The sequence below is a fragment of the Salarias fasciatus genome, chromosome 6 (assembly GCF_902148845.1).
Source record: "Salarias fasciatus chromosome 6, fSalaFa1.1, whole genome shotgun sequence".
In the NCBI taxonomy this organism is placed as follows: Eukaryota; Metazoa; Chordata; class Actinopteri; order Blenniiformes; family Blenniidae; genus Salarias; species Salarias fasciatus.
The window spans coordinates 14,085,011-14,106,846 of NC_043750.1; the positions used below are offsets into that span (position 1 = coordinate 14,085,011).

Here is a 21,836-nt window from a genome sequence, read left to right on the forward strand (position 1 = left end):
GACTCTTTAGAACCAAACCGTGTGGTGGAAAGGTGATCTGTGTATCTGTGAGGGAGGGGAGGACCTCGCTGTCTTATCAATGGCGTCCCGCATCAAATATCCCGGTTCAACAGTTTCCGAACTCTTATCCAACCAGATGTCGTCAGAAGTTTATAAATGGAGAAACATGCATAGGTTTTCACGATGATCACCACTGCTTTCCACATTATTTTTTTTTAAAGTGTATTCTTGCAAAAATAGTCTCTTTTTTTTGTTTTTTTGAATTTTACACCCCTCTTTTTCCTTCATCTCAAAGCCTGTCAAATGTTTTCCAATAATCAACAGTTACAACATCCATTAAGTCTCTTTTTAGAACACCTTTACATTCTTTGGGCTGGGTATCAGTGACACAAAACATTTCAACACTACCCATTATAGTGATACCTTGAACACAAACTAGTCTACAGAGGATCTACTGTATAGTCGCTGCGTGACGAGTGGAAGACCTGGTTCAAATAATAAGACCCTCCGAGTTTCATCCCTCTGAGTCCTCGTTTGTGGGGCAAAGCAGGGACGACGACGACTCCTCCCCGCTTTGCCACAAAAAGGGCCTTTTTGATCAGAGGGTTAGTATTTGAGACTTGTCTGATGCGTAGTTACTGTGATAAGCGTCCGGCAGGCTGGTGCCCGTGTTCTTCATAGCCTGACTGACAGGTGAGCAGTGCTGCGCATCCATCCTCTCTCCCCAGGCACACATCCACTTCCATATGAAAATATAATGGGTTTCAGTGACAGCTAACACACAACCAAACTCTCACACACACACATTTATATATATATATATTTAGGTTGAGCTGCCCCTCAGACTTGCACAACATCAAGCTCAACCGAGGAGGACGTTTCATGAAAGTTACAATTATTCCTTTATACTGCAACGCAAGAACTGATTGGCTATCGCCAGGGGAAACCAACGCTGACACCCCCGAGTGATACAAGAAGTAGGATCAAGAGAAGGAGATGCTATAATCGCACACACACAAACGCACGTTCATCCATTCACACCATCTTTACTACACCGAGAGACAAAAAAAAAAAAAACAACACACACACATTCGAGCTGCTCCTTTGCCAACCGCCACACTTCCTCCAATCCAAGGCTTTACTGTTTGATATGGCTTTATCACTGAAGCACACAGGCTGAGCTCAAACCCATTTCTGCTGTTAGTTTTTTTGTAATGGACCTGGAACCCAATCCTGGTTTCAACTGCTGTTTGAGAACTGAGAGAGATGAGGGAATCGAACTGCATGAAGATTTGTGAGGCCAAGGACGAGACGTCAAGGATAACACACTGATGATACAGCAGACCACGGGGCTGTTGGTTAGTAGAAATGCACATTTGCTGGTATAATGGAGTCAGTAGACTCCAGTCAGGGGAGGGGGAAAGCTAAAGGGTTGCGCTTTGTTTGTGCGCCGCTGTGACTCGAAAGCTCCCTCCACCCTTCAACAGGACAGCATATTTTTGCTTCCGTCTTGGGGGATTCCACTTCTGTTTCAATACAGGAAACAAGAGAGACTTGGAGAGAAAAAAAAATACCAAAAAAATCTAGGTCAAATTTGATTCAGTTGCCACACCCTTTCTGACACTTCTTCCCCTGGTCTTTGCAGCATCACTGTCTAATCCTTTGCAGTCTAGTTCCAGACTGAGGCAGAAGCTAAAACTTTCCACATTCCTGAGAATACAAGTACCGTCCAGCAACTTCAAACCCTTACTAAGTCAATTATTGTAAGACACGAAGGGGCGACAAACACACACGCACACACACACTCATGCTCACTCATGCATACAAAGATTGTATTCTCAAAAACTCACAGAATCACACCACGGATTACAAACAACTAGGTCTCGACAGTGATTTACTGTACACAACCACATCAAGTGCTAAAGTTTCAGGAGGTTGAGGATATACTGTTTGTTACGTATAGGGCTCTCTGAGTGTTAAAAAATAATCCCTAATATATACACACGCTCGAACTTCATTAGGGGAAATATCTTGTTGGAAAATATATATACGCCTTTCAATAGTCTGTTTGAAATTAAAAAAAAAAAAAAAAAACATAATTGACTAAGTTATTGGCACTTGGAATCACTAAACCCGTTATACATACAGTAATCATCCTGCAAAGAATTCAGTTAAACTGGTATCTACTTTCTTGCCAAATATAATTTGTGATTACAAAGTTAAAAGAGCCATTTTTGTCTTGGAGACAGGGTGTTCAAAACACAACTTCCACAGAAAAAAAAAAAAAAAAAAACCCAAGCCCAACCATAATATTTTTGTTAAAACACACGGACAGAGCTTTAAAGCCTCAAACTGGACTTCTCTTTTGTTTTCTTTTTTGAGTGGGGGCGGGGATGGGATTGGTCTCGGGAGAGCGCGTTCATCGCACCACCTTTGACCGGAGAACACTTGGAACAAAGTAAAAATTCAATTTTCAAAAGCAACTAATAAAAGCTTACACAGTTCTTCTTTCCATGCAATCATATAAAATACTACATTTCTGTTTTCTGTTAGGCTATGCTGGATATTTACATGTTGTGTTTTTCTTTATCATACAGTAAATCTGTACAAGGTCAGTCCACTTTGACACACCTTCAAAAAAAAAAAAAAACAAACAAAAAACAGTCCATTGTTATCCGGGCAACAGCCTGTTTCTCTTCCAGGTTTCCACGGAGACCGGAGCGCCCCCGCCACGGGGATTTTAATCCATCCTGTTGCCATGGTAACAATCTTTGGTGAGTTCCTGGTGGGCTCACAGACTTTTCCTCTTTCCTATGCTTCACTTCTTTCAGACGGAGGAACGAGGGCAGCGGTTCTGGGGCAAGGAGGGAGTTTGTGACGGCCACACGAGCGAACAAGCCTCCGCAAGAGTTTTTAGAACCCTCACCCCCCCCCCCCCCCCCCCCACTCCCCCCCACTCGGGTTTTCTCACTCATCGCCTTCTCCTGCTGGCTTCACTGCGGCTGGCTGCTCACACTGTCAGTCCTGTGCGACGCCGAGGCTTTCTGCTGTTTCTGGGGCTGTGGTTTCAGCTGCTGCTGGTGCCTCTGGTGGTGAGATTGTTGCTGTTGCTGCTGCTGTTGTTGTTGTTGTTGCCGTTGCTGTTGTTGCTGCTGCTGCTGTTGTTGTTGCTGCTGCTGCTGCTGCTGCTGCTGCTGCTGTTGTTGTTGTTGTTGTTGTTGTTGTTGCTGTTGTTGCTGTGGATGCGCTGCCTGCGTGAAAGTGCCCTGTTGTTGGAGTGGGAAAGCTGCCTGCAGAATCAGCTGGGTAGACTGGTTGTTATGGAGAAGGCGAGTGCCCTGGCAGAAAACAACAACAACACAACCGTTAGAAAACTTATCGTATCAGCAAGTTTAGCCATGAAAAGACAAAACAAATGTCTGAAGCCACGGGCCTGTCCTGATACCTGGAGGAATTGTTGCTGCTGCTGCTGCCCCTGCTGGCCGCCCTGCGCCACCACAGCAGTGGGGTTCTGGCCGTCTGCCTGGCCCTGGGGAGGCTGGGCGGCTTGCAGAGTCAGAGTCTGTGTCTGCCCTCCCTGCTGGAGTGACACAGGTGATTAACAAGGAGCAAAAACAAGACCGGTGACTCCACCCTACTTTTATTTTAGTTTATAGTTCACTGGGTTAGACGGGCAAGTTTTATTATGGTGCCTTCATAATAAAAATTCAGTGCGTTTCTCTCTGAGGATTCCTGATCGTCGGCGGATGTTTCGTTTCATATTTTACTCAAATGTTTACCTGTTGGCCACCGAAGGGGTTGTACGCAGTGACCACCTGCCCCATGAACATCGACGTAGGCACCATGACGGCTCCACATGCGTGCATGGGGGCCGTCACCAGCTTGGTTACTAGCTGCTGCCCTGCTGGGAATCTAAAGAGAGTGAAATCCACATAACAGAGCAATTCAGAAAATTATCTGCAGATCGTAATATCTACCATTTCAACCCCTTAAAGAGCCCTGAACCTTAGTCGCTTCGCCATGTATCAGGTGCGATTTATTGTGTACTTGCCGGATCTGACGGTCCTGTGTGAAGGTTGCCACTGCTGTGCCTTGCGGTGTGTTGTTCTGTGGCAGGCTGGTGCTGATCTGAAGCACGTTCGGCTGACCAGGCTGAGAAATCATCATGTTGTAGAGTGGACCGGATACCGAGCCCTGTGCTTGAGGCTGAGCCTGAGCAGGCTGCTGGGGCTGACGCTGGGGCTACAAAGAAACAGTGGAAAAGATCACATCAGTACAAAAAAAAATTGAGATTAATTCCCTTCACAACAGTCTCACACAAACATCACAAATCTGTGCTTTGTTAAGGAAAATTCACACGTTAGTGTGAACTGAAGCCACTCCTGTATCACTGTGTGGTTACTGCTGATACACAAACATGAAGCCGATTGCTGTTGTTAAGCAGGCTGCTTTTTAAAAGTAGCATACTATTGTGAAAAGCTAACTTGTAGGGCAATAAGTATGGTATCCCAAACCACAGCAAACATGGCCTGTGTTTTCTCTCTGTGCGCTTTATGATCTCTCACTACCACACAGGATTTCCTGTGGTTTGACACGATTATGAGCTCACGCCCCGAGGCGCTTCTCTGTCGTCTGAATGAATGTATCATCAGAGCGGGACTGGAGAAATGCAAATTCAAGTCTTGGAAGTTCAAACAAGACGAGCGTTTTCTGCAGACCTTGAATACAGAACAACGGTGTGTTTTGTGTCCCTCACCTGAGTGAGGGTGTTGGTCTGCTGCTGTAAACTCTGCTGAGGGGGAGGAGCCTGCTGCTGGATGGTCAGCTGCTGGCTTCCTGAATGGACGGGGTTGATGGTGGTTTGCTGGACCTGGTTGGTCAGCGCGTTCGTTTGCTGGACCGACCCAACCTGAGGGAGCTGCACGTTCATCGCTCCACCCTGCTGCTGCAGCAACATCTGTTAACATACAGACAGCAAATGTAAGACCACAGCAGTGTGTGTGTGTGTGTGTGTGTGTGTGTGTGTGTGTGTGTGTGTGAGAGAGAGAGAGAGAGAGAACGAGAGAGACAGGCCGGGGTGAAATTGACCCTGCACACAGTGATTTTTGGACATTTCTTTGTCCAATCCGATCTGTGTTTATCGCAACAACATGATGGCCTGCTGTGGGAAAAATAGACTCAGTGGATGAATATTCAGGCGGTGAAGGTTTATTATTGCCGTTTCTTCTAAACAGAAGAATAATACATAATGCATGATTCTAGTCCTGATCTAGGTCACGCAAAACAGGTACAACACAGCAGGAAGAGACAAAGCACCATACATCTACTAGTCCTTTAAAAGGAAGAGTGGCTGAACCCCAGTTTGGTTCACTGAAGAGATTTTCTAAATCTGGAAAACAGTCTGAGCACGAAGCTTCATGTTTGCCGTTTTCCAAACAAGAAACTTTTCAATAAACTGAGCAAGCAAAGCAGGACAAACTCTGCTGGTTTGCTGCTTCCTGGAGCTGCTTCAGAAAAGTGCTGTTTTATCTAATTCAAGCTTTTAACAACGGCGACAACTCATCTACTCAGCTCTGGCTCAGTAAAGTCACGAGGAAAAATAAATGGAAGGATATGAAAGTCAGAGATTGAAGCGTTTAAGACTTAATCCAATATTAACTTCATTTCTATGGCACCTTTCCCACTTAAACTGTAGCTCAAAAAGGAAAAGAGAATAAAGAACTTTGATCATAAAAGCCATCAGAGACATGATAAAAACAAAAATGCAATGAAAATGATGTTTTATGCCGATTTCGCTTTCTTTTACAAAGGTCAGAAACACACGCAATTGTAACTGACACTAAATATTGGATGAAACCCTCCAAAAAACTAACACTTGGTACTGGCTGCTGCAACCAGGATTGAAAGACGAGTCCCCACATGACTTAAATATGAGGATACAAACTGGCCAACATACAGTCTGACGCCAACCAGTAAAGTAACATTGAATAAAGTGTCATTATCAGATTTTAAAGAGGGATTTGGAATATATTCAAACAGAAATGAAGTGATTTGTAGGAAGTTATTATATAGCACACACACACAGTCAAGCGTAGTCTCCAATACCGTCATTATGATGTCCAGAATCACATGAAAACCAAAATAATCATCTGCTACAGAGTCCTGCTGTGTGGACAGCCTACCTGGATGCCCTGTCCCTGGACTCTCTGCAGCTGCTCCTGGATGTGCCTGAGCTCCTCCTGCTGCCGCTGGATGTTGGCCTGGATCATTCTGGTCCTCTGCTCTAGCTGCTCCTTTAGGTGCTGCATTGCATTCACCTGGGCTGAGAACTCCATCACCGGCTTGTGGAGGGGGAAATAAGAAAATTAACCTCAATGCGCAAAACATTTCAGTTCAACCAATCCTTGAGCTCTTCTCCTGTGAGACTGTCTGACCTGTACATTCGTCTGGAGCTGCTGTGCTTGCTGTGGCTGCTGCTGAGTGATCATGCCTGGAGTCACACTCTGTCCTGTGGTCTGGGAGCTCATCGACTGCAAAAAAAACAAAGACAATCAAACAGGGATGAGAGCTGGAGTGTTGTAAAATGCTTTCAGTGAACAATCGCTCTTTAAATGGAGCACCTGTGCATATATGGAAAACAATCTAGCAACTCCCTTTTTAATTTTTCACATAGAACTTCTCATCATCTATGTTGACACGGCGGCGCTACCCTGTCGCTGGCTTCTGGCTGCCTTTGACATCATCGGCATTCCATCCCCACCCGTCTCATGACCCAGAGTTTAAAAATGAGACGGCGCAGCGACTCGCAAGCTTTGTTTTCATTTGTCTTTGGGGAAGGAAATAAAGAAAAAAAATCTTTCTGCCAATCACATATTGGTGCAGTGGAACATCAGATTTATTTGTTTAGTAGGGTGAAAACATTTTTAAGATCAAAAAATTAAAAAAAAAACAACAGTGGAGACTTGTAGTTTTGATATTCAAGAAAAGAATCCTTGACTGCCTGAAGTGCCTCTGAGTCGAGTCTTTTCTGATGCTTTCCATCAGGGGTTTGTGGTATATTCTGTATATTTATTGTAACTGTGCAAAGCAGTTTTTCTGGTTAGACGAGTTCTCCTTGGCTTACCAGGCCCCTCCCCCTCCAATTACAAGCTATTTCAACTTAATCTCCATTCATGACACTCGTGTCTCTTCCAGAGGTTTCTGTGACGTCGCAGACGAGGACGGAAGCAACGGCTCTCGGCGTGTAAATATTGAATTTGCATTGATACTTTGCAGGCCAGCGTGAGTGTGCGTGTGAGCGCCTGTCCACAGGATGAGTCAGTCTGCTGCACAAAAGCGCTCCCCGCTAGTTAATATCCAAGTGGTGCCGCCCACTCACTCCCTCACACTGTGGCGACTGGACCCGGGGAAAGTCACGCTTGCCTCACACAGAAAAGAAGCGCAAAAAAAAACAAAAAAAACAAAGGGAGCTGTGGCAAGCACAAGCGGAGAGACACACGTTTGGAAATGCGCCGGCTTCATACAAATCCCTGGTGCGGGATCAAATCAGTTTCGCTTTTGAATCCAACCACATGGGAAAGAAAACTTAGCAGGGATTTCACTGTCTGCACATGCTGCTTGAAACATGTCCCTCTATGCATAAATTATAGTTTCTGCTGATTAGCAAAATAAAGAGATAATTTGGGGGGAAAAGAATGATTCTCTTTATGCAATGAAACCAAAAGCCGAGGTGCAGACTGCATCGCTGCACTCCTGCAGACTACAGGCGGCTGTTTTGAGCCAATCGTGTCTCACCTGGCTGCTGATGGACGAGCGACGCTGCGACGTCATCTCCATGGTCGAGGCCAGCGACTGTCGGGGCGGCGTGGCCGTGTCCATGTGCAGCTTGGAAGCTGTTGCTGCAGAGACAGAATCATTAATGAGCTTTTTTTTGTTTGTTTTTCAGCGGCTGCGGATGAGATCAGATCATCTCACTGCAAAACTTAGTCATCCCAACGAACACCAAAATAGACGAGTCACACACTCGTTTTCGTAATATAGGTCAGGCGTAATGGATTAATGATTGTGCATGCAACTGTGCGTGTGTGTGTCACTTACAAGTGCAGGTGTTGTCAGAAACATGTGAAGAGGACTTGCGAGAACTTCGTGAGGATGTTGAGGGGGTTCGACTGCGGTCAAATCGCTCCAGAGCTTCTTTCAGGCTGGACGTGTTCAGCTGTGACTCCGAGCCAGAGTCCTGGCTCTGAAAGCACAGGGAGCACATATATGTATCAATACTTATAAACTCAGTACAGATACACGGATGATGGAACAGAAATAAAAAGAACTATTCAGGAAATTATGGAACATTTTAATATTTCTCTTTTGCCAAATGTTACACAAGTACAACAAAATGAAGACTAGCCACTGAGAATGCTGTAGTCCTCAAAACCAGCCTTGGTCTCTTCTCGGATTCGTGGATATTTTCACCCGATTTTGTCCTGATCGCAGATCAATGATGATCTCAACTAGTCTTGATAAAGAGTCAAGTCCGCACGCATTCTGCTTTTTGTCTGTATCTCAGAGATTAGATTACTGAAGGACCCTCTTAAAAAGAGCTAGTGAACCCAGATCTGAAAGTATTCTCAGGCTGCAGCTGCTACCTTCCCACCGTCAGGTCAGAGTGAAAGGCTTCGCCGCACACAGAGAGAGGATACTCGCCACCCAAGAACTCAGCAGTAATATGTTCGGTTTGGTAAGCCACAAAGAGTTTATTTGTAGGACAGCGTGCAAGAGGAAACACTGTGTGCAAATTCTGCAGTGCACAGCTCACAGAACAGGCAGTGACGAATTTAAACTTTTGTCAGCAGAACGAGAGGAAGCATTAAGTCAGGCGAACTATATAAATACACACTGTTGGTCCAAAACTACACGGGACTTACTTTAACTATGGGTCTTTATTTACTTTCACTGTGAAAATCTGATACCATCTTCGTATCTCACCAGCAGGGAAATCGCTCGTGAGAGGAGTTAATCATTCGACATCGGGCCGACTCTGTATGACTCTGTTTCTTTCAGTCTGATCCAGTAATTTACCTTCATTCGCTCGTATTTTTCAAACACTTTGATCTGAAGGTAATCACATGGAGCGCAGAGTCACGTTGGGAGATTCACCCAGTGACTGACCTTCAGTCAGATTCCCACGCCTCGTTTCCCGGTACCAGGCTCTAAAAGCAGCGCAGCTCAGGCCAGAATTCAAACATTCAATCGACGATCAGCAAATACTTTATCAGATACCGACATTACGTCTATCTTCTCGGAATAAAACCTCGACAGACCTGCATCCTCTGCACATATTGAAAAGGCCGTTAACAGAAAGAGGCATCATAATAACACTTGACTGTGCACCTTTCAGTAACACAATGCTGCAGTCCCCATGTTGCTGAAACACAACTAAGCTATTCTTTGACTCTTAGGTTTCTATGAAAAGAATTAGACCTTGAAGTCTTTAGCAAAAAAAAAAAAAAAACCCTTGTGGTTTTCTTCTATGTATTGAGGGAGTTTTTTATTAAACCAATTGCCGCTTCAGTTGTGTCATTAAGGAAACTAATTGTTCACAAGACTTAATTTCGTTGTCAGATCTGTAATTTCCTCACCTTGTCAGCAGTAACCTCTGGATTAGACTCCTCGATGCCCAGCTCTCGGCGCTGTTCTGCCCTCACCTCTGCATAGCTGCAGTTTAGATAAGAACAACCGTCAGACACAGGGTTGCAACAAAAATGCGACATAAAAATGAGGGCATATATATATATATATATATATATATATAATTGCAGTATTGATAACTGTGTTCATCTCTACCTGACCACTGTGTGTGTGCAGACAATGAACTCGGGTCGTGAGTTCCACTGATGGTAGGTGATGTAGTACTGTGTCTGCAACCAGATCCACTGTTGACCTTTAGTTAGGAAACGGTAGTAGCATGACTTCCCTTTACCGTACTGCATCACTACAGACAAGAGAAGAGGGAGACGCTCAAGCAAACATGTTGCACGCAACACGAACAAATGAATTGAAAGTGGATTTGAAAAAAGCGCGAGTACACACAGTGTTCGTGGCATTTGGCTAGCGTCTCGAGGTCATCCACGTGGTAATAATCGTACCCTGACGTTCCCAGAACCTCAAAAGGCAGGTAGCCTATGATTGGCGGTGCTCTGAAAACAAAATTAGAAAACAAAAGAAGAGAGAGAGAGATGAGTTAAGTTTGAATATTTTCAGACAAGAATCGTATCACAATCAACAGCTACTGAAGTTAGGAGAGTTTGCATAGGATCAAAAGATATTAAAAAGATGATAAGTAAGTGGCATTGCATGGATTACTGAATCATTTGTTTAGTATCAACGCCATTACTGTTTTATTCTGCATGTGTGTGACTATTTTCTAAGTAGACAGATGGAAAACAAGCAGAAATCTCCCATTAGATTTATGCTTTGTGTGTATTTGTGTTTTTACCGATGGTCTAAGAAGAGGAACTTCCATTCTAAACTGTGCCTAGAGGTGAATTCTTCATTGGGCTCCTCCACCGTACACATTTCCTGTAAATAAAACAGCAGAAAGAACAGCTTTGAAGACGTGTTACATTAAGTCAAATGAGCGAAGGAGGCGAGTGCGAATGTGGACGGTACCTTGATAAACTGAGGCTTGGCCAGACGGACGGTGGCTACGAAGCACACCTGGTCATCGAAGGCAGGTTGTAGCGACCGCTGGAGCACCCCTGCCAGGCCGTTCCTCGTCACGTTGGGAACTGCTCAACAGAGGACGGACGACACAGGAGGACCACAATATCAAAAATAAGACCAGTGAGTGTGTTTTTGATGCTTCCTCACAGGACGCATTTCTTGATGCGACTTGAGCAGCTGGGAGGTTGAGACCAGAGGTGAAACACATCTTAGCTCAGGGGCCACATAAAGCCCAATTTCCTGAGTGGGTCGGACCAGTGAAATAATGCCATAATAATAACTCTTGAATATAAATTTGAATGTTTTTCTTTGTTGCGGTGCAGAAGATACGTGAAAAAAATCCGCAAAACCCAACAATTCAAACTGAAAATGCCTGCAATCGTAACATAAAGTTCATTTTATTGATGCATTGTGGTTCAAAATGGGCTCGATTGGAACCTCTTATAAACAAGTTTTGGCCCACGTGCCTTATGTTTGACACAGCAGCTCTAGACCAGTATAGTCCACACAAGAGTTTCACTGTTAGATGTTTTTTTTTTTTTTTTTTTTTGGTGGGTGAACATTTCCCGCATAGATTTCAGTTAAATTCAAGTAAATGACATTAGCGCATGACTCGGAGACGTACCGTTGTTAAGAGACTTGAAGTTGCCGATGAATTTAACATATTCATAGACGGGAGACTCTTTAGGGTCGATGGCCCCTCGCAGCATATGACAGCAGAACTCCATGTGATTTTTTGCTGGACACAAAAGAAAAAGAACAAAAAGAGGCAGAAATAACTAACATTGTGATGGTATTCACTGCATTGTTGGTGTCGAAAATGTGTCATGGTTCCTGGAAGGGAATCAAGACAAACCAGTGGCAGAGGCATTCAAGCATCAGGCCAGAAAATAAACATTTCCTACTGCTACGGTGCATCATCGGAAGCACAATCCTGTCTAGAACTACTGGAAATAATCAGGACAAGTAGGAAGAAAACAGAAAATGATGGGGTGTTACTGACTCTTCAGGTAATCAGTGCTAAGGCTCTCCGAGTCGGAGGGGTGTGTGGACAGAGCCTTATACACCTCGGAGTGTTCCCCAATGGGCAGGAAGTTTAACAAGTTCTGGTCCACCAAGTCCGCCTGTTAAAAACACACACACACACAAACGTGCATGAGATCATTAACACAAGTCAAGGAAAAGCCAATCCCTCTTTTCTTTGCATGTAGGTCACTCTGACATGTTTAATCTCAACCGCGCACACACACACACACACAAAAATCCTGTTAAAGCTTGTTGTTCTACAAAACTGTGTATGACTAATACGTTGACTAATACATCCCACACAGGAGGAGCAACAAGAGATACTCACTGGCAGGTGTTCTAGTAGAGAAGTGACACTCTCAGAAACATAGAGGATGTTCCCATCGGTCATTATTGCTATAAAGAAGCCGTCCAGAGCCTGATACAAATGTAAAACAGAATAAGAGCAAAACATGTTAGAATTTAAAGCCTCAGAATTGGATTTCACTCACAAGATTAACATTTAAAATCTACTTAAAAAAGTTCAGAGTGTGACATATCTAACCAATCTCTATCTAAATACATCTGTTGGAAGCGGATTTGGATTTAAATACATTCCCACTGTATTAACATAACAGTAGAGTCAGTAAAAAGCAGGATTACAAACAAAATTTGACATTTCTGACCTCCAGCATGAGCTGAGTGAATTCCTCATTGCTAAGAAACGGAGGCTTCCAGTCCTGCCGGATTTCACTCGACTCCGACTGGGCCGCAATTTCTGATGAGGAAAACAAAACACCAACACGTCAAGACAATATATAAAAGAGCTTTCGGGTAAATGTTTAGTGAACTAAATACGATGTGGTGAAAGTGTAAACATCTTGGAGATGGCAGGTCCACAGAGGACAGACAACAGTTCAACTGAACACCAGATAACAGCAGCGGGAGCAGCACGGCTCAACGGCTTTTTCATTTCCAATCAACTTATTTCTTTCAAACTTCTACCAAAAATAAGCAAGGGTGTAATAAAAACAAGAACTAGGACTGTCAAATCAAGCAACTTTATTTAGTTAATAGCGCAATTTTTGGTGAGTTTGTCTTGATAAATCAAATGTTTTTTTTCAATAAAATTCTATTTTTTTTAAGTCCACTTCAACAAACTGTGAGGAATTATTTAGAGTACATATTTGGAGAGTCATCAGAAAATGGTTGTCTATTGAACTTTAATAGAAAAGTTAAGTTAAATAAAAGTTTCTTCCTCTGTCTAGAGTTTCTAACAAGCCTCCTGTTTTTACAGACCTTTAAAGACAAAGGTAAACAAGCTCTAATGACAGAGTGCACCAAAAGTTAATCAATCTGATTATGAAGCAAGACACCTCGACTGCGTGAGGTGTTGGACATAAACACAGGGAGAGACGCACGGACAGTCGGGAGCCCTGACCTTTGTGTTTACACAGGAAGTCAATGCTCTTCTGCAGGATGGTGGACTTGTCCATCTTCCTGGTGTTGCCCGGCAGCATCGTGCCGAGTTCCTTGATGAGGACATTGAACTGGTCTCTCCGCTTCTTCTCCGACTTGTTACGGGACACACTGCAAAAGCACAGCACAGTTAATCTGCTATCCAAAAAAGCCAAACACACCGACAGTTTTCAAGAGTACAAGTGCATCTCGAAAAAAAGAGAAAAAGTAATGCAATGACAAAGTTAATGTGGGGCTTCATGGTTGCTTGACAATGAGAATTAGATCTTTTTTCTTCTTATATTAAACTGAGGCACATAACTGTCACAATTATAAAAAAAAAATGCTTGAGATGTTTCAGTGTATTCTCAGAAAAGTGAAAAATAACAGATTGAGAGATACCTGTATAGTCCTCTAACCATCACTGCAGAGTGCTCATCTTACCGTTTTGCTTTGTCCTTTTCATCTTCTTCCATCAACCCATCAAAGATGCTACAATCATCCCTAAAAGAAAAGAAAAACAAAATGTTAGAGTCACATTATGCGTTCCTGTGGGCACATTTCTTGACAGCACATATGCACTGTTAATAATAGCTAATGACGGATGTTGACTAATGAGAGGATTCCTACTACACATGCCAAAGCCGGTTTATTTTTGGGTCAAGTAAAAAAAAAAAAAAGGAAAAAAAAAGGAAAAAGAAGTGAGACAGAGAAAGCAGAAAGGAATGTGTTTAGCTGCCAAGAAGGTTAATCGCATTTGTGTAACTGGGTGTGTTCATGTGTTCGTGTGTTCTTACGTATGTTTTAGTGAAGACAGAACAAAAAAAACTGTCAGTTGTACTCATGAACAACATACAAATGGATCCGATGCAAGTGTTGAAGGTCTAGAATCAAAAGATTTGAAGAATGCTAGAGGAATCATAATTGTGTTACTTAATCCAACAGAGACTCAAAAAGCCGGGCCAAGATATCGCAGTATCGTAGTTTATGCAACTTCTTACCGAATATCAAATACATAAGCGAGGTCTTTTCTGTGAAGCACTGGATCAAGTTTAGGAAATTATCATTTTCCCCCACACTGCTTTGGCCTGTCTCTTTCCCACAATCACACACTTTTATTCTGTCAACTGATCTTTTTCTGACAGCATACGGCGATGCTGCTATTATAGCTTGTGCATCCAGATTCTCCACTGGAAGTGGTTGGAGGCTCCCCTGAAGAGGGTTGGCTGCTACTTTGAAAACTTTAGGTTTATTTTTTTTCCTTTTCTTTTTTCTTCATCAAAATATTGTCAAAGGAAATCTATTAATGACACAGTAATAACACAATGTTGAGACAGCTTGCATTTTTCTGATGGTGTGATTTATACGGAATGCAACTGAATCGCTGTGACTTCAGGAAGGGCTGCGATCTTTGACAGCGTGCTGCAGCATACCCTATGCTTGATGTCATGGTGGCTGCTGATCAGGGCTGTGGCTGCAGTGATTTGTTCTTTAGGCGTGAGGTAGGCATTTGGAAGACCACCTGGGGAGAGGGAACAGCGTGAGTTGGAGCATTAAAGCCACAGTTCATACTGCATCTCAGTGGACTGAGAACACGTGCTGTCACGCAACGCACTGCGGTGAGATTCAAACAATGGCGTCTCTTTTCTATCTGAATCACTTGTAACCGACTATGAAACATATCACGGCTTTCTGACATGTGCAGCTAAAACCAAAAATCTGGAAAAAGGTCAAGTTTTGTTTTGTTTTTAAATTGAAAAACGACCAGAAGTGGATTCACTCCTTCCATAACCAACAATCAAATGCATCATATTCTAGTTCTATGTGTAACTACATGATCGCTTCTCACCCCACTGCAGCTTATGCACACGCTCGGTTCAGGTCTTCTCTCAGGGGTTGTAGAAAGGGTGTGGGGTCAACGCTGACTTGAGGGTCAAAAGTGGTGTTGAGGTCATTGAGGTCACGGGAGGGCACCAGACCACGGGAAAGACATGGTGGTCAGTTGAACCTGCGGGTGAGATCAGAGCCGAAATGTTAGGTCCAGAAATGGCTCATCGTGTCAGGACGGCCCAATGAGCATCGGCTCGTACGTCTCCTTGGACGCGCAGACAGGAATTAATGATTTCACCAAGAGAAGGAAAACTTCTCTACTTCTTGCTTAAATCAAGATGGAAATCTTTAAATTACTGTGTTTAACACTTACTTAAAAGTTTGTATCTTATATTGTGAAGCAGAATTCAATAATGCAAAATATTGGCTGATTTAGAGAAAGCATTTATATATAATAATAAAAAAAAAACAATTATTGATCTAATGACATAAAGTTCCCACAAAGAAAGTCCCTGGATTATCTAAGTAAAGTGCAGTCACATGTTGACAAGTGGGATTAATGCTCATCCCTGCAGCAGTGGGAACCTGTTATGGAAATATTTATTACAAAATGAGTTCTGTTTTTTTTTTACTTACTTTGTGGAATGTGTTTTGTCTGCCAAACGAGCTGTTTCAAGACCCGGCTTTCCAGGTACTGACAAATCCTTATGTGCAGGTCACGCCTCTCCTACAACACAAAAGACCCAGGAGTCGTTCACAAACACGCCATAGGCTACAGCTTAAAGTTAATAGTACACTGAAATACTGAAAAGCAGCGTGGAAGATAAATAAGCAGTTGAAGTGAATGTAAAACTGGAAAGCACGGCAGTAAGTTACCGAAGGTTTACTTTATGCACAGAATGTAAAATCCCATATATATGTATCCCAACTCTGGAACTAATAAATGTTCAGGAGGAGGGGTGGGGAGATGGAAATAAAATCTATGCATTAAAGGGAGCTGATCCAAAAAACCGAGGCCTGGTAACTTGGGAATGTTGGCATTTTTAAGCTCAAACAGAATTGTGTATCTTCAATGAATATTCTACTGTTTCACAAAACTGTCCCCAAAATTTCTGAGTAGGCCCACCACACACTTCTTTCTTCACTAAAACTGAATTAGGTGGGTTTTATTTCCAAAACTTATCTTTTACTTGTTTGCTGTGGAAAATGCTGGAAAACTGTAGAGACTGTCGAACAGTTCTTTTGTTACTGAACTAAAAGGACGATTTAGTGTAACTACAGTAAAAAAAAACACAGAGTCAAAGAAGGAAAATAGAAGTACTGAATGGAATGATTCTTTTGCACCTGGAGCAGCAACAATCAAACTGTCAAACATCACTAACTTGTTAAATTCTCATGCTATTACATGTCCCTATTTTATTCACGCTTTTTTTTTTAACTGGATCCACATTCTAGCAACCAACAATCATATCTCAACTATTCTGTCTTTTAAATTGCTCCTATACTGAAAAATAATGTTTTGTCACAATCAACAAACCACAGCACAAACACACTTCATTTATCATGGGAGATGAAAGGAAATAGAAAAAAAAAAGCCATTCAGGGTGAGACCACATGCACTGAGCATGTGTACAGGGCCCCCTAACCTCCAAAGGGGGCCCCACTCCTCACATGCTAATTCACACTTGGGGCACATGTTCACTTTTATACCAGTTTTCTCATTTAGAAACCTATTTGCAATGTAAATAAACCCCTTTAAAATATGTGCATTTGGTATTCTACGTATGTGGCACGCTATGCTGATTTTTCTTTTCCTCATTGATATGGACAATAACAAGTTAGAAAGGGAAGGAGGTTCACAAACAAGATCTTGGGGGAGAAAGGGAGTAAGCTACCCTGCTGGAATTCGAGATATATATTTTTAAAAAAGTGACAAATTAAAGAATACACATCAACAGTGTCTCACAGGTTTGGAGTTGCATCTCTACATTCTACTTACCATGTGGAGAACATAGGCACTCTGCTGTGTTATTGTGATTATATGTTGGTATTTTGGTATTGGGGGGTCGGGGTGGTGGTCCCGGGGCTCTAATTCGGGATGCTGACCTATAGTCGAGTATTCCTGACGGCCAATAAGTGAAGCCTCATTAGACTGAGCTCCTTCATTGGGTGAAGGAGAAGCTGAACACCATTCCCAATGAATAAACTCTCATATTAGCCGCACGGCCGTGTGGACTGTTGTCGTCGGTCCGAACAGCGGTTTTCCAACACGGCGAACGTGAAAAAGATACATTTTAACGCCACAGGTGTGAGTTATACAACCGAAAGCGAGCAGCCCGTATAGCTAGCTAGCAGGCTAACTAAGCTCGCTACCGAAAACTGCTCATTTAACTCCAGAGATTTAAGGCTCTTACTGCCCCGGTTTCCTCCCGCTAACTCCAGCAAACGCCGAAACGCCAGGTTAAAAAAGCGTTTCTCGAAGGAAAAAAAAAATCAGTCCCTTATCACAGCGAGCTGGCGCCGAGCCCGAAGCTGTCACGCAACAACTGACATTGAAGACAATATAATCTCTAAAATATTACCTTAAACACCGCGATGAAACTGAGCCGAAACATCCGAGCGGGGCAAGGTCCCGGCCGAAGCCGACAGGAGCGTGAATGTCGGCGGAGGAGAAAAAAAGCCCAAAAGCGGCGACGGTGGAAACATTTTCGCGGCAGATGTATGTACACACACACATACACGGGCAGCGATGCACGCGCGCACACACACACTGGCAGGGACACGAGCACGCGCTCGCCCACTCGTACACATAGACACTGGCTGCTCCGAATGTGGGTCACTGGGCCTTGCTCTCCCTCAAGCGTGCGGAAACAGTCCCGAAGCCTGCTCTGCAGTCCGACCGCTTCCGCACGCCGAAAACACCGTCCACAAATCACCGCGGACGCGCTCACTTGACGATCGGCCACCGCCGCGGGCTTCGTGTGTGCATTAAAAAGAGCCTTACCTTTACGGATGATCGACGGCACTCTCCGTGTTTTGCTTACTTGAGCGTTGCATCGAGGCGGTGGGGGCCAGGAGGACTCTGGGTTGGGGAGAAAAACAGGAGGCCTACTTCATATTACGACGTACAGTCATGCGCAATGCAGACAGTAGGGCGCACTATTTTGCAAGTACAGTAGCAGCAAAACGGAGGGAATCGCTGAGTGATCCTCGAAAGGGGAAGTGACTGCGCATTTCTGTGGCTCGTGCAGCTAAAAGTATTTCTCGGACGGTGCCAGGAAGGTGTCATCGATTAAGAGAATAAGACAAGGTGGATACTTTGCGTTTATGACGAAAATGATGGATGCTATTCAAGGATAGGAAGAAAAAAAGACGGGTTTACACGTTTTATGAACTGAAAACACTAAACCTGAACGATCTGATTTGTGAACACACAAATCAAGGTCCAGATACATTGACAGAACGGCTGTGCTGCATCCACAGTGTTTGCAGTGAATGTGACATTGGATGGTGTCCAGGAGGGTGCAGTAGGTTGGGATGGCCCTGCCTGATGGCGAGGGGTTTCCCCTTTAATCGACATCCAATCACAGGCTTTTTACGCCATGACGTTGACCATATACTGTGTCGAGGTTCCCCCCAATCTTCAAGTTATGCTTTTATTTCTTTACATCACAAACCTCTTTTTGTGAGAGAAATTATCAGCTGAGATCTTCATGTCAGTGTGCTTTTTTTCCCCCTTTATTTTTGCTTGAAATACTGGGCTAAAATCAGAATATTTCTTGATCCACAGGGAGAAGTTTCTTATGTTCCAAGTGCTACATACAAAAATACAAGACACAGAAGCAAAGAGAATGATGGACTAATTTGTAAATAGTCACAAACCGATACAGGCATTTGAATAAAAATTTACAATATTTGCAGGATGAAAATATCAGTAAGTATATACAATCTAGGTACATCCAGGAACTGTACAATAATATCAAATGGTAATGAGAAAATGCCTGAGAAATACTAGCCCGTCATTACAATATTTTGAACAATAAAAAAAAAAACATTAACTGATACATGAAGATAACCTATCCATAATGTGCTTTCTCTTTCTTGATATTGCCAAATTTAATAGCAGCCACATCGCGACAGGCTGTGACTGATCCACAGTCACTCTGCTCACAGTCGTTGGAAATAGAAATTGCAGGTTAATTCATTCATTCATTAATTTCTTTGTTGACAAAAAAGTGCAACATTTTATGACGCATACCTCCGGGTCATATAAAGTGGGACTTTAGGCATTAACTGGCCCTGGGGCTGGACTTTGGACATATCTGGCATAAGTCAAGGCTGACCAACCTAAGTACAGTGTACCTAGAAAACAGCGACATCATGTCAGCACTGCAGTGAGAAGACATGGTGTCCTGGCTGTTCCATTCAAGGCTCACCACAGCAGATCAGACGATCCACCTGTTTGTTCAAACCAAATGTGTTGTTACAGGCTTACAACCTGTTTATTTTACTGTTTTTAATCTAATCCACAGGTGGAATGAATATGAAACATTTTTTCACAAGTACTCCTACACTGGCTAAATTACTTTTGATTATAAGCCAAAATACTGTTTTTGAAAATACTCAGAGAATGAATTACTTTTAGTGGTGACATGATGCAAATAAATGAACAGCTCACAAAATGTTTTGAAATCAATTAAAAAGCTGGATTATCATTAAGATTATCATACATCATATGGTTTCAGAATGTCATATGATCTGCAAAATATAACGTCGACTTTCTCTTTTCTTCTTGTGATTTGGTTGCATTATTATTCCTTTAATGAAGAAGTCCCTAAAGTAATCAGAGTATTGCTCTGGCCTCTTCACAAACATCTCTGACAAGGAGTAACATTTTCAGTCTTTCAGCTATTAGAAATCGTAAGGCAAAGTTAAATATTGATGATGTGGGATGGATAAGGGTCATTTTGTGCTTGTCAAGATAAATGCATACATTATTCTGAGATAGTCATTTGTCTGTATTCACTATGAGTCATTGCTAAATTGTACATCACCTTCTAGTACAGCTCATCTGGTAGACATATGCTTTATTTCTCTGAGCAATGAGTCCCATGAGGTGAGTACAAAAATGAAATTACTATATGATGAAACCCTATGCCTACATTTCCTCCAAACTTGAAATATCAAATATGATGATACTTAACTGATTGAAAAAAACGTAATACAGTAAGAATCCTCTTGTTTTTGGCTTCACAAGCCAATCTAAGAGCCATGCTAAGAGAACTCTCAGACATTCTGTGTGTAGTTTAAAATTATGCGAGTTTCTTCAATACTTCCCTCATCTTGGTCTCATTACACTTTTGCTGCTTTTCCTTTCTGTCTCTTCTGGCTGTCGTCAGTCCTCTTCCTCTGTATGAACTCTGTTTGCTCCCTCACTTTCCCTCTCCTTGCTGTCATCGTTTTCAGTTCTCCTGTGGCTTCTTGAGATTAGTTCCTATCCGCTTTAAAAGGATTCTCCTTATTTTTGTGTCTATTATGTTCTTCTTTCCTTTCTGATCTTTCCTTTGCTCAGCATCCTTCTGCATAATCTGTATTATTTATTTCTCATTCCATCTCCGTACCCCAGTCCCCTTTCCTTGTGTTCATCGTGAGCGCTCTTTTTTTTTTCATCTTCCGTTCCACCTTTGCTTTGTTCTTTCTTTTGCTTTTTTCCATTTCAATATTTTTCTTTATTTGTCCTGGCACTTAGTAGTCTCCCTCATTTTGAGATTCTTGATAACTTTGGAACACACGTTCATCTGTCTCTCTTCTTCCTGTTTCCATTATATATAGGATTTTTTTTTTTTTTGTCCTCACTGCTGCCTTCTCTGACCTTACTGTACCTCTGTGAACAATGTTTTTCAAAACTCCCAACTTTCCTTTCTCATGGTATTGTAAATTTAGTATTTTATTAAAGATTATCAAGCTACTCATCTGTATCTTTTCCATTCTGTAAAGGAAATATACCATGAATGCACACATAAATAATCACATTTAATTATGAATACAATTGTGAATGTGACGAGCAAAAAGTCAGAGTCACTTGCTTTTTCATCCTAGAAGTAATTGGTATCCTACCTGATATTAGGGATACCTCAACATATTGTGCAAATGATAATCCTTTCAAAGATGCAGTGGGATAAAGTCACGATAAGTAGGCACAATAAGCCTCATGTGTTATTCATAGCATTCAACACTTGTATATTTCCTTTCCTCCCTACTTCCTGGCCATCCGCTCATCTTTCCATCTCAGAGGCAAAAAGCTTTTCAAGTGAACACCCACAAAAAACCATCAACATGAACAACTAGAAAGCACTTAGCACTGGAAGGACCCGTCTTTGTTTTCACAAATGTGACAAATCCAATGGAGCTACACTCTTTGATGCAAACAAACCGCATCAGTGCTCTTCTTTTGCATTTGAGCTTTTAGATAAGTCCCCCGCGCACGGTTCGGACGGGCCAAACTCACAAAAAAAAAAAAAAAACTCAGAGTGGGGATCCTGGGGATCATGATCACTAAAGATGTGTATCATCCTTTTTGTGTGTAGAAGCCCACCCTCCCCTCCATATAAGTGCTTCACCCTACTTGTACCTATTCTCAGAGATTAAATTACTAAAGGGTAATGGAAACCATGCAGAGTGCTGTGGGCCTTCCTATTCCCACACAACAACCGTTTAATCACAGACAAACACTGGGCACCGTGCCCGTCCATATATCATTGTCCATCTGTGTGTGAGTGGAGGAGAGACACGAAGACCACAGAAATGAGGAGAGAGACCCCGAG

At 42.7% G+C, this 21,836-nt stretch overlaps 1 protein-coding gene across 2 annotated transcripts; it reads right to left on the bottom strand.

Moving 5' to 3' along the window:
* Positions 1-5: 5 nt before the first annotated feature.
* Positions 6-18,227, bottom strand: clockb (clock circadian regulator b). 2 transcript variants are annotated; one of them, XM_030093072.1, is made up of 24 exons: positions 18,017-18,227; positions 15,649-15,739; positions 15,032-15,190; positions 14,616-14,704; positions 13,627-13,686; positions 13,166-13,314; positions 12,411-12,502; positions 12,074-12,163; positions 11,723-11,843; positions 11,345-11,458; positions 10,666-10,784; positions 10,493-10,575; positions 10,087-10,193; positions 9,841-9,988; positions 9,636-9,711; positions 8,098-8,242; positions 7,795-7,898; positions 6,435-6,530; positions 6,183-6,341; positions 4,757-4,957; positions 4,052-4,242; positions 3,780-3,912; positions 3,446-3,577; positions 6-3,338 (listed from the first exon to the last, which is right to left on the bottom strand). In XM_030093072.1, exons 4-24 carry the CDS (start codon positions 14,630-14,632, stop codon positions 2,994-2,996), a joined length of 2,682 nt encoding a protein of 893 aa, XP_029948932.1. In that variant the 5' UTR covers positions 14,633-14,704; positions 15,032-15,190; positions 15,649-15,739; positions 18,017-18,227; the 3' UTR covers positions 6-2,993. The 2 variants fall into 2 exon arrangements, with proteins under 2 accessions (XP_029948932.1, XP_029948931.1); XM_030093071.1 differs by having other exon boundaries at positions 3,446-3,580.
* Positions 18,228-21,836: the final 3,609 nt, after the last annotated feature.

Coding starts and splice junctions, on each gene's coding strand:
- clockb (XM_030093071.1), bottom strand. Junction 6,531..7,794: donor GCTCGTCCATCAGCAGCCAG/GTGAGACACGAT, acceptor TTTTTTTTGCAG/TCGATGAGCTCCCAGACCAC. Junction 4,958..6,182: donor TCCAGGGACAGGGCATCCAG/GTAGGCTGTCCA, acceptor GTATGTTAACAG/ATGTTGCTGCAGCAGCAGGG.